Raw genomic sequence first — 11,271 nt, 5'->3', positions numbered from 1 at the left:
ATGTTAATTTGGTATTGGTGGCAGCAAAAATTGATAGGTACAATTCCTTAATGACTGATTACTGTTTTGGATGTGTTTGAACTGAACATTCCCCCCCCCCCCCCGCGCATAAAACACATTATGTTTTTGTGTAGTGCCATAGAGGCTGCATAGCTGATAGAAAGTAGTAGTTTTTGTCAGGCTAGGACCATCCAGCATTCTCTACACCATGGAATTCTTTTCTTTAAAAACATGCATACATATGAAATCTTTTAACTGTGATATTTGTTTACTTTGATCATGATTAAATAAAAACTCAACCCATACACCAGATTTTCCTCTGCAGGAGTCCCAAGTCCCAAATTTCTACCCTTTTGGCTCTCTCAGCCCCTTTGCATTCCATTCGCCTTCCTCCACCCAGCATGGAGAAGACAGACTTGAGCTCCTCACAGAAGGATGAGTGTGCTTTTCCGCAGCTACCCTTCAGGCTGGAAAAGCTGTTATTGATTCTTGTATTTAAGCAGGGGAACATCGCGCATTTGCCTTTACGGGTTTCAGCAGATCGGTTGCTGCCTCTGGGTCTCCTGTTGCTAAGGCACACATACTTTCTGTTGCACAGCCTCGGAAACTGATTGTGGGATAGAAGTAGAGGGCTGAGAAATAGAGAAGGAAAAAAGGGTATTAACGTGAGTCCTGTATCAGTGCTTTGGGGATGGTCATGTTTTCATTGGGCCTCTGAACTCAAAGGCTTCCCACAAAACAGAGAATTATATTCTTCTTCGTTGTTCAGCGCAATGCTTTGCATGGCTAGAGAAGGCCATAGAGTCCAGCCTCTGATGAGAGTCCTAGTTTGACTCCTGCCACTCACCAAACTCTGAAGCCTTTCTCCAGCCTGAAAAATTCTTTGAATTGACAGAGGCTCCTTGGGCTAAACAGAAAGGGTCCAGACATTCCTGAGCCAAGTGTTAGGATACAAGGCCACTGACTCAAGCAGATTGCACAGATTCACATCATATGTGTGAAAATCCTTATATGTTCACAGACCATATACCAAATGTCTTCAAAGCAATTCTACAAAAACGGAAGATTTTGGAAAATATTCACATGTATACTTTATATTAAATATCGATGTCTCTCTTTTTTCATATTGGGAATATGAAATGGTATGATGTGTTGCTGTTTGCTTTTGGAGGGGCAGTTTGGGTGAGATGACAGGTCACGGCTCTGAAAGAGGAATGATGTGAAGGGAGAAGGGAGTGCAGATGCAACACTCGAAGAAGGGGAAAATGTCTAAACAGGCTGTTCCAAGCCTGTGGTGTCCTGTGTAAATTGTGGGTTAGTCCTAGGATGCAGGTGTCCCCATTGTGCCCTGGATAAACAACACCTCCCCTGTACGTATAAAGGCAGCAGGGCAGGGGGATGAATAGCACTATCTTCTTTCCACTTTATAATTACTTGGTGCCAAATCATGTTCTATCCCTGCTGTGTGTAAGCTTGCTCTAAAGTTGTAATGGTAATTACGACACACTTATATAGGATTGCCAGTTTCTGATTTTTGACCTGTCTGTGACTAAGGTGTGTGTGTTACCAGGGCAGCATTCAGGGGCTCTGCAAAGCCCATCATGGCATGAAGCAGACTTTGCCACACAAACGTAAGCAAATATTTATATTCTGCAAAGGAATCAAAATATGATTAATCAGAACAGAAAGCCACCTTTGCCCTTTCCTTTTCTGGCAACAATTCAGAACGGGGGAATAAGCCACAGCAGGCTGTTTTTTTTAAAAAAAAGAAAGAAAAGAAAACAGTGATTGTCAATTCGACTTTTTTGTATGTATATTTTCTGTTTTGTTTATATGGTTTGGTACTGTGGTTTGCCTGCTTGCAGATTCTATTTGGGTTATTGTATTTTTATGAGAGTCCAGTAGCACCTTTAAAATTGACCAACTTTACCGTAGCATAAGCTTTCGAGAACCACAGTTCTCTTCATCAGATGCATAAGCTTTTGAGAACCAGAAAAGCGTCTGACAAAGAGAACTGTGGTTCTCGAAAGCTTATGCTACAGTAAAGTTGGTTAGTCTTAAAGGTGCTACTGGACTCTTTTCAATTTTGCTACTACAGACTAACACGGCTAACTCCTCTGGATGTATTTTTATGTTCTTTTTTTTTCATCTAATAAAACTCTTAATAAAAAAAATCCTACTTACGTGTGTTAAATCTACCAGTAAATTCAATGCATCGATTCTCATGCCCACGACAGTTGACAGTACCCTGAGCTGAGCAAAGGTGTTTTCCTGTTGGCCAACCAGCAAAGCAACCTGGGCACTGCATCTCATTGAATTCATAGTTGGTTAGATCTTCCACTGCCAAAAGGGAACCCCCAAACCCCAAAAGCGAAAGTCAGCACATGGTTCTGCCACATTCTTCCTCTTCTCCAGGCACCCGTTATGTACCAGTCCTATAAGGGCTTCTGCTTCACTGCTGTGTTGTATGTTTAGCATCAACTAGGAGCCAGATTCAAGAAGACTCATCCAATAAAATATTATTTATATTTTGGTTTTTTCTGGGATGTTCTTTTTTGGGCAATCTACAGCTCTTTAAGTGCTCCTTTGTGCTCCCATAAGTGACCTTTAAGATTACCATTGACTCTTCCCACACCCCATTTGAATGGTTCCATGATGGTCTTTGCCCCCATTTGTAAAAACAACAACAACAACAACAACAACAACAACAACAACAACAACAACAACAACAACAACATTCTATTTATATACCACCCTTCAGGATGACTTAACACCTACTCAGAGCAGTTTACAAAGTGTGTTATTATTATCCCCACAACAAAACACCCTGTGAGGTGGGTGGGGCTGAGAGAGCTCCAAGAAGCTGTGCCTGACCCAAGGTCACCCAGCTGGCTTCAAGTGGAGAGTGGGGAATCAAACTCAGCTCTCCGGATTAGAGTCCTGCTGCTCTTAACCACTACACCAAACTGGCTCTTGTATTGTATACCATACTACTTTAACAGTTATGGTGGCTCTTAAGGAATCCTATGGCCCTTAATTTGTTGAAGATGCTCAGAATTTTTTCTCTGATCTCTCTAGTCCGAGGGTAGACAAGCCTTTTGTCTATCTGCAAATCTATTGGTTGCTGTGCTGTCAAACAAAATGGGGAGTGGAAGGGAATGAATCTTGGACCTGGCCAGAAGCGCTGCACATTCAATAGTTTCTTTTTGCAAGGGAGTAATGCACTGACTCTAAAGTCCTTTAGAATCATCGGTAAAGAAATGTATTTCAGCTTTTTGATCCACTTAGCTATGTGGTCACAATGGATAAAAACGATACTTGCAAAATGTCACTCCTTGCCATGCTGAGTGAGGAAATCTGGCTTTGACTCCCTACCAGGAGAGACTGGATTGGATAGCCTCATGAGCTCTTCCAACCTCTCTGGTCAGCCAAAGGATCTTCACTGACTTCAGCAGTCAGCCTCTCAATCCAATTTTAATGGAGGGGAACTGAAGAAGAACAAGCAATGCTCCTATCTACTCCAGGCATTGATATAGGTTTTATATAATTTAATTGTCATGACATCTCTTAAACAATCTGCAACAATGTGTTGAGGGTGCCCAGCTCCTCACCAGTCTCACCATCTGACCACAGGGGTGCCAAGGAGTGTACCAGAGGACTTCGCGTAGCTTTGGCTGCAGGCTGAGGTCCCATCTATGGTGAATGTTTTTCTGTAGGACTGCTCGCTGGGGTGGGTTGGTTTTCCTGCTCACACCCCTCTACCTGGGTTTTCCATGGTTCCACTGCAGGCCTTCCTAAACCCGCTTTGGTACAGTCTCTCCTGAAATATCCTACTCCAAGTGTGTGTGAGAAAAGTATAGATGCGAAGGTTCAGATTTGTGGTGTGTGGTCTACAGGTAGCCTAGCTGGGCAAATAGCATCTCCCTTGGGCTATTTCAGGCAGAAGGGATTTAACCTCCCTCCCCTGTGCTCTGTTGTTCCAGCTTGAATCAGGGTCTCATGCACTGAGAAAAACATGGGAAACCCCCCCCCCCACTCCACACACACATCTGATCAAAAGCCCTTGTAGAGGTTATGAGGACCTTGTAATTTGCATCTTTGCCCCAAAGAGCCCTCAGGACTGGAGGGCATGATTCTACCTCCTGATCGTGGAAGGCAGGGGAATGTTATAGATTTGCCAACTCCGGGTTGGGAAATTCCAGGGGAATTGGGGGTGTAGCCTGGTAAGCGGAGTGTTCTCAGCGAGGTATAATGTCATAGAGTCCACCCTCCAAAGCAGCCATTTTATCCAGGGTAACTGATTTCTTCCAGGCTCCACCTGGAAGTTGGCAGCCATAGGTTTGATCTGTGTGAAGAGGGCACAGTGCTCTGGTTTGAACAGGAAGGAGAAAGAGAGAATCAGGAGGCATGGCTGGGAGGGTTTGGGGCTAAAACACCTAGAAGGTGTGCAATCTGTCTCTCTAAAGGTTTGAAATGTCATTCTATAGGGCTGCCTCCACCTCTGTTTTATCCATATATTTGTAGATGAAGCAAGATATTACAGACACACCCCAGGCCTGCAGTACCCTCTCCTTCCAACGAAAACCACCAGGGTAAGCATTAGCCCTGGGAACTTCTCCCTGCTTAGAGAATTAGGGCCACTGTAACAATGTATTTAAATGTCGTTTACTTGCCTGGCTAAGATAGGATAATTAATCTTCCCTTTGTCCCAGTTTGTCTAATGGCAATGATAATGAAGATTTTTTAAGTTTTCTCAAAAAATAATAATACCTACCACTGATAGGTAGATTGCAGAGGTTGGTGTCACAACATTGGACTTGTGTGTAGATGTATCCACTGTGCTCTAAACTGGCACTGTAAGTGGCTGGGTGACAATCCTGGCGTCTGATGCATCCCAATGAAATATATTTTGTTTCAAGTCTGTTGCTACCATCTACAAAAGAAATTTGAAAATACATGTCCAAAGTTGGGGGGGGGGGGGAGAGAAGCTTCTCAATCCTCTTGAAATGTAGATCCTTTTTTGATACTTTCTGTTATCTATATTAGCTCATTATGGTGCCATAGAGCAGAACCACAAGTGACAAAAGGCACAGATTGGACACTTGTCAGCTTCCCTCAAGTTTTGATGGGAAATGTAGGCAGCTTGGCAGAATGTTGGACAAGTGACAGTTGAAAAGTCCATTGGACAGCAGTTGGAGAGCCAAGCTGCGAGACCAGGATGCCTACATTTCCCATCAAAACTTGAGGGAAGCTGACAAGTGTCCAACCTGTGCCTTTTGTCACTTGTGGTTCTGCTCTTACATCAACCCCTGAAATCTAGAGCCCCAAAAGTTCTTGGAGTGATGGGCAATGGTGAGTTTGACTATAAGATAGGACTATTCATCTATCCTTAGTAACACATCCCTTTACTTTTTCAATTGGCAACTTGCATGTTTCCCCAGTATTTCGTTTCCGCACAAAGTGCCCATTCTGTGTGATTCCCATTGCAAAAATTCCCTGTGTGTGTTCTAAGTATGACTACATAAAGTAGGAGAAATACAGCTCCCTGCTGCATACCCTGTAATTAGAACTAAAGCTGCCCTGGTGGGGATACATGTTGTGTTTAGGAAGGTCGAGAATGGCTGCAGACTTATATTGGTTAAACTACATGTTACACTTTACACAAGTTCCCAATGGGACTGGCAGCCATACAGCAGCTTGGAGTCCCTTGTGGCAACTCCATGTAGAAAGGCCACAGAAGCCTGATTTGGATTGGGACCATGGCATGGAGGCAGCGGTGGGACTCCTGCCTTCCATCCACACCTTTTTTCAGAGCCAAAACAGTCCAGGGGGACATTATTTGCCCCATTGGGCAGTTGCCCATGCAAGAATTCAGGACGTGTGTGGCTCCCCCCACCCCGATGGGGCAAATAATGCCCTCCTGGCCATTTCAGCTCAGGAGGACAGTGTGGGATTATGCAGAAGCCCCGCCCTCCCATGCCACAGTCAGGATCTGAATTAGGCTGCTGTGATGTTTCTGTATGGATTTGCCACTGAGGACTTGCAGACTCAGTATGGCCTCCAGACCCTGTTGGGAACACATATAAAATGTGTAGTTTGGCCCTGGGCAGGTGTTCTAAACTGTGCCAGAGCCTGAAGGCAGGGTAGAAGTCCTGAGATTGCAGTCCTAAACAGTGTTACCCCCTTCTATGCCCAGTGAAATCAATGAGCTTAGAAGGATGTAACTCTGTTTAGGATTGCAATGGGAGGGCTGGGACTTACATTCTTGCTGTTTCTATAGGAATATGAGCATAACTGCAGATGCATAGGATGCGAAGTCATAAGAACATCAGCGGTACCTTGCTGGATTAGATTAGTGGTCCATGTAGTTGAGTGTTTTGTTGTATGAAGCAGGCAACCACCTTCTCTGGACAACCAATGAACAGGACATAGAACCTAAGGCCTCGCCTTGATATTGCCTCCCATCACAAGTATTCAGCGGTTGTCTCCCGCTGGCTATGGAGAATGTGGCTAGAAGCTGGTTTGGACCTATCCTCCCCAGTAAATCCCTGACACTGTAGAACTCTGCACCAGCACAGGAATTATACCGGTGTGACGCTGATGTGGCTTGAGTCTGGCTTATCTCTAGATACACCAGAGTATCTCCCACTCTATCTTCACAGTACAGTGGCGTACTGCTTAGATGGCATCGTAGACCCTTTAGAGATGCTGTTAGTCTCTCCTCCCTTAACTGCTCCACATTTGGTGACCCCTGAATGTGTAAAAAGGATTTATGTTTGGTGTAGGGCTGTCGGTCCCCTGGTGGGCATGAGGCTGGCAGGAGGAAAAGACCCAGGAAATGGGGCCTGGGGGCACACAAGTCAGCACACAGCTAGTATGCTTCCAACAGGTGTGATGATCTCACTTCCTCAACTGATGTCATTGTTCCCAACTGTGGGCATATTCCTACACTTCACAGGGGCAAAGATTGCCCCCCACAAAGTGCAGGAGCATGCCCGCTGCTGGGCACGAAGACGTCACTTCTGGAAGATCAGCCAAGATAAGTGCCCGGACCCCCACCAGGAGGATAAGGGGACCTGGCACCCCTAGTCTGGTATCCATGTGAGGTCAATCTTTGGATGCTCAGGTTACATAAGCGATCCCTCCCACGATATAAAACTGCCTTTGTGATGAGTTCTCCTTATGAGTATTTAGTGGAAGAGGAGTTCTTCTTACTTACTCAGTGGGAAGTCCATGACCTTGCTGAAACAAACTTTGTCTTCATTGGCACTGTCTTCACCATCACAGAGAAAGGAGGTAGTTTTGTCGCACTGAGGTGTAAGACACTGCAAACAATCTAGAGATGCCGCTGCGGGTGACACCAAGAGCAAAACAAGCATCAGTACCAAAGTACTTGACAGGGAGAGGCAGGCAGGTGGCGAGGAAAGGCCAAGCGGGTGCCACCTTCCTCTCCTTCTGCACCCAATAGGCAATGCCGCTGCACTTTTGTCCCCAAAATCGTTTTTTCAGGATCAATTTGCAAACCCACAGATCTCAATCTTGAGTTTTTCAAAGCACTCCATCTTTAAACTCAAAAAGAGTCCAGTAGCACCTTTAAGACTAACCAATTTTATTGTAGCATAAGCTTTCGAGAATCAAGTTCTCTTCGTCAGATGCATAGTACAGAAACTGGTCAAATATAGAAGAGGAGGGGAAGAGAGAGAAGATGCAGTTAGGGGGGGAGAGAGGGAGGGTGCAACCAAAACATTCCTTTGCTAGTAAATGTAAACATCTCCTTTTGGTGTGGGGGTTAGTTGGCTTGGGTGAGGCTTCAAAGGAGTTTGCCCTGTTAGTTTGCAGCAGTAAAACAGCTAGACCATCCAATTCCTATGTAGTATAAGTATCTTTAAACTGTGTTTCCTCCATCTGCAGAAGTTTTACTTGTACCTATAAGTATTCTTTGGGTTATTTATTTAATCAATACAGGGGATTTGAATATAAAGTAAGAGCTTTTGCTGATGAGATAATGGTGATAGTGGAAGATCCAATAGAGTGCATGCCAAAATTGATGAAGAAAATGAAGGATTTTGGAGATGTAGCGGGTTTTGTAATTAATAAGGTGAAGTCCAAAATACTCTGCAAAAATATGACTAAACAGGAGCTGATGGACAAGGTGGAATGTGAAGTAGTGAACAAGGTTAAGTATTTGGGAGTGGAAGTGACCGTGAAGAATATTGACATATAAGAATAACTATGACAAGTTATGGCAACAAATAGAGAAAGATATGATTAGATGGAATAAAATGAACTTGTCATGGTTAGGTCGTATTGCAGTAATTAAGATGAATGTTCTTCCAAGAATGATGTTTCTACTACAGACAATACCTATTGTTAAAGACAGTAAACAATTTGAGAAGTGGCAGAGAATGATGTTAAACTTTGTTTGGGCTGGAAAGAAACCCAGAGTTAAAATGAAAGTACTTTATGATGCGAAAGATAGAGGAGGACTACAATTACCAAATTTTAAATTATACCATGAAGCGATATGTCTGGACTGGCTAAAGGAATGGATGACATTGAAGAATTCGAAGTTGTTAGCATTGGAAGGATATAATAAACTATTTGGATGGCAAGCATATCTATGGTATGACAAAGTAAAAGCAGACTTTATGTTTCTACATCATTATGTCAGAAGAAGCTTGTTTGCTGTATGGACTAAATACAAGAAATATATAGAAGAGACTATACCAATGTGGATTATCCCTGCGGAAGTAGTAAATCCAAGAACAGAATATGCAGGGGAAGACTGGTTGACATATAAAGAAATTCTTGAGATACAACAGAATAATTATATGCTTAAAGGTAATGAAGAATTGCCATTCCAATATGGATGGTTTCAATACATGCAGATAAAAGACCTATATGAGAAAGACAAAAGAAAAAATGGTTTTAGACTACAAAACTCTGAGACCGAGGAGTGTTTGCTTCAGGGGGGGAAGAAAATAATTTCTAAAATATATAAGATATTATTGCAATGGTTTACAGAGGAGAAAGTTGTTAAAGTGCAGATGGTCAAATGGGCAATAGATTGTAATAAGGAAATTTCAATGGAAGCTTGGGAAAAGGTTTGGAAAAATGCAGTTAAGATTTCAGCATGTACCACTGTGCGTGAAAATGTATATAAAATGTTGTATAGATGGTATTTAACACCGAAGAAGTTGGCCAATGGTAATAGCCAGATGTCTGATAAGTGTTGGAAATGTAAACAGCATGAAGGTTCATTCTATCATATGTGGTGGACTTGTGATAAGGCTAAGCAGTTCTGGGGGGATATAGTTAAAGTTATGTCAGATATTTTACAAAGGAATATAAATAAAACCCCGGAATTGCTGTTATTATGTATGAACCTAGAAGATTTTGATAAAATGGATAGAGATATGGTGTTTTATATGATCACGGCGGCCAGAATGTGTTATGCACAGATGTGGAAGACTCAGGAGATACCATCTATGGAAGATTGGATTTTGAAAGTTTTGAACATGGCAGAAATGGACAAATTAACAAGGAAATTGAAAGAACAAGAAGAATTGGACTATACATCAAGCTGGGAAAAACTTAAGAAATATGTGGAAAAAAAGTGGGGCATGAAGGGGAAATTGTGGTCTTTGGAGAAGTAGGGGAGATAGAAACTTACTTAAGCTTAAAAAGGGGTATATTTTATTCTATGTTATGGGATTAGTATAGTATATTTACAGGGGATATGTATGTAGTTTTGTTTTACTTAGTTGGCATATGTACTTATTATTACTTATGTAATCTTTATATTTTTAATTAAGACAAGTAATATAGTTAGAGTAGATAGTAGGTATAATATAGATATATATTACATTAGTATTATAGATTTTAAGAATTTATATGATATACTTTTTAGATTAAGTTGGGTATGGAAAACTGCAGGGAGTCACCAGAAAAGGGGGTGGGGGTGGGGAAAGGATGGGGAAAATGCAATGGGGTGAATAATGATAATGATTTCTATGTTTATGTTTGTAAACCCATCCAATAAAAAAATCTTTAAAAAAAAACAATACAGGGACTGGTCTGTTGCTGTATAAGGACAGGAAAGCGTTTTGAGAGAATAAAGTGCACCCAATCTAGTCTTTTAAAACCATGCCTTAAAGAGTAGTTCACTGAAGACCTTTATGGACAGTGCAAAAATAAATGGAAAAGCTGTAACAATGAGCCGACCGATGGACTATAAAAAGGACAATGAGAAAACATTTTTGATTGAACGGTGCAATGTATTTGAATGAACCAATATGCATTTCTTTCCCCTAACCCTACCCCTCTTACTCTATACTTTTCCAGCTATTAATAATAATAATAAAAATCACTTACCAAAAAAAAAAGAGTAGTTCACTCATTAGTCTAAATGAGAATGTATTTCATGAACGATTTCTTTAATTTACTGCAAACACTTCAGCTGACATTTAGAAAAAAAGTCCCTGGGAAAACAATTGAAACCCCTCTCCCTTATTTTTCTGTTTTTCCCCTTGGACCTTCACAACTTTACTCCTGTAGAGTGCTAGATTGCAGAGTACTAGACACCCTATCTCCTCTTCAAGAATCTCAGGGTCACAGATTCTCCTACACTCATCCTTATATTCCTGTTATGTTCAGAGAACCCATGAGCTTCTCAGCCTCCTTGCTGTAGCCACATTGCATATTTCCTTCCCCAGGATGATAAAAAGAATGCTGGATTTTGGGTTCCTACTTACCTGGAGGAAGCAGAGTCAAAAGGAGACATGTACTCACGAGTACCCTCATGGCGCTGCAGAAGAAGATGAAGAACCAGAGAGAAGCCAGATCAGAACTGGACCAGCCAAGGGGACTGCTGCTGCTCCCTCATCTGCAGGAATTTATAGACGATGGACAGAAGTTTCATGGAAGAAGCTGGGAACAACTGGCTTGGTAAGGTGTGGTAAATTGAGACTGCACTTCTGAGAAGTCTCTTAATGTTATCCTGGAAATCAGAGCTCAGTATTGGAGGCTGATGAAATATGTTTCAGGAACTACATGCACTTTTGCCAGGCATGTCTGTCAGTCAGCTGTCACCACAGTTTTGTAAATGCAGAAACTATATTACAACTATTAGAAAACAATGCAATACATTTCAGTTCATACTACAATATGACAGTGCAGTAAACTAAAACGTCGTTCCACCTTCTAGAAAGTCACAAAAATAGAATTAAGTATAGTGAGGAAGATATCTGTTCTTCCATTAACAATGCTTAC

The 11,271-nt window shown here is 42.0% G+C and overlaps 1 protein-coding gene across 1 annotated transcript; it reads right to left on the bottom strand.

The window, feature by feature from the left end:
* Positions 1 to 421: 421 nt before the first annotated feature.
* Positions 422 to 10,843, bottom strand: LOC129342800 (phospholipase A2 inhibitor and Ly6/PLAUR domain-containing protein-like). Its single transcript, XM_054998694.1, has 5 exons — positions 10,755 to 10,843; positions 7,220 to 7,348; positions 4,775 to 4,933; positions 2,185 to 2,340; positions 422 to 632 (listed from the first exon to the last, which is right to left on the bottom strand). The coding sequence occupies exons 1-5, from the start codon at positions 10,801 to 10,803 to the stop codon at positions 496 to 498; spliced, it is 630 nt and encodes a 209-aa protein (XP_054854669.1). The 5' UTR covers positions 10,804 to 10,843; the 3' UTR covers positions 422 to 495.
* Between the last annotated feature and the right edge of the window lie 428 nt (positions 10,844 to 11,271).

The sequence above is a fragment of the Eublepharis macularius genome, chromosome 15 (assembly GCF_028583425.1).
Source record: "Eublepharis macularius isolate TG4126 chromosome 15, MPM_Emac_v1.0, whole genome shotgun sequence".
NCBI lineage: Eukaryota > Metazoa > Chordata > Lepidosauria > Squamata > Eublepharidae > Eublepharis > Eublepharis macularius.
The sequence above is the reverse complement of the archived record's forward strand: the minus strand, read 5'-3'. Positions and strand labels throughout refer to the sequence as shown.